General features: G+C 37.5%; 1 protein-coding gene across 1 annotated transcript in view; it reads left to right on the plus strand.

Annotated features, from left to right (window-relative positions):
* DOCK4 (dedicator of cytokinesis 4) overlaps positions 1-931 on the plus strand; it is a 477,172-nt gene that overhangs the window by 234,804 nt on the left and 241,437 nt on the right. The window contains exon 7 of the mRNA XM_012652744.1: positions 231-382. Coding sequence (XP_012508198.1) covers positions 231-382 — 152 coding nt within the window. The remainder of the gene's footprint in view (positions 1-230; positions 383-931) is intronic.

Genomic DNA, 931 nt, shown 5'->3' on the forward strand with positions numbered 1-931 from the left:
ATTTTAAAAATTCTTAAAGCAAGATTCCTTAATGATCTATAAACTTCATAGTTTCTTATTTTAGAAGTTGGGGGAAATTTGGAATTGAACATCCAGGTAGATACCAAATCCACAGCAGAAAAAACTTATAGGATAGGACATCACAGTCATACCTAGCTAACTAGTTTGTTGGATTTTATTATTGTCTTCAGTCCATGCTGATTGTGTTTTTGTTGGGGGGTGTCATTCAGATGGAACATCGCCATCGAAAGAAAGACACCCCAGTCCAGGCCAGCTGTCACCACCTCTTTGTCCAGATGAAGAGCCTCATGTGTTCCAACCTGGGTGAGGAGCTGGAGGTCATCTTCTCGCTCTTTGACAGTAAAGAGAATCGACCCATCAGGTAACTGCACATGGAGCTAGGGCTTGAATTATGTTCAGTTAATGTTAGAATGGTGGATATTTTTGATTGGCAAGCTTTAAGATGTATGATCTTGTACACTTTTACTCTGTCAGCCTGCATTTTCTCACCTGGATGCTCTGAGTTTCCAATCTGTCTATCCTCTGGATATTTCCGTGAGGCTAGGTGGGATGATGCATGCAAAATTCCCTGAAAAATCCAAAAGGGCTATGGGACCATAATAATTGATATTACATGGAAGTAGGCATTGATTTCAAATCTGTTATTGCTTTAGTTCTTTTTTATTGATAATGCAAGGAAGATACTGTTTCTCTAGAGTCTGAAGTTGGTTTGCTTATCAAGGTCAACACAATGTATCTTTCAAATTTTCAGTAAACAATTATGTTATTCTTACCAAATCTGGATGAAATGATATCAAGAGACAGCTAAATACTTGTAATCCTTCCTATTGAAGTTTCAGAGCTGTGAAGTGATAAATAGTTTTCACTTTTTTTCTTTTCTTTCTCAGTTCTCTACATCTTACCTGTTGCA

Source organism: Propithecus coquereli, unplaced genomic scaffold (assembly GCF_000956105.1).
Source record: "Propithecus coquereli isolate 6110/MARCELLA unplaced genomic scaffold, Pcoq_1.0 Scaffold4, whole genome shotgun sequence".
NCBI classification, from domain to species: domain Eukaryota; kingdom Metazoa; phylum Chordata; class Mammalia; order Primates; family Indriidae; genus Propithecus; species Propithecus coquereli.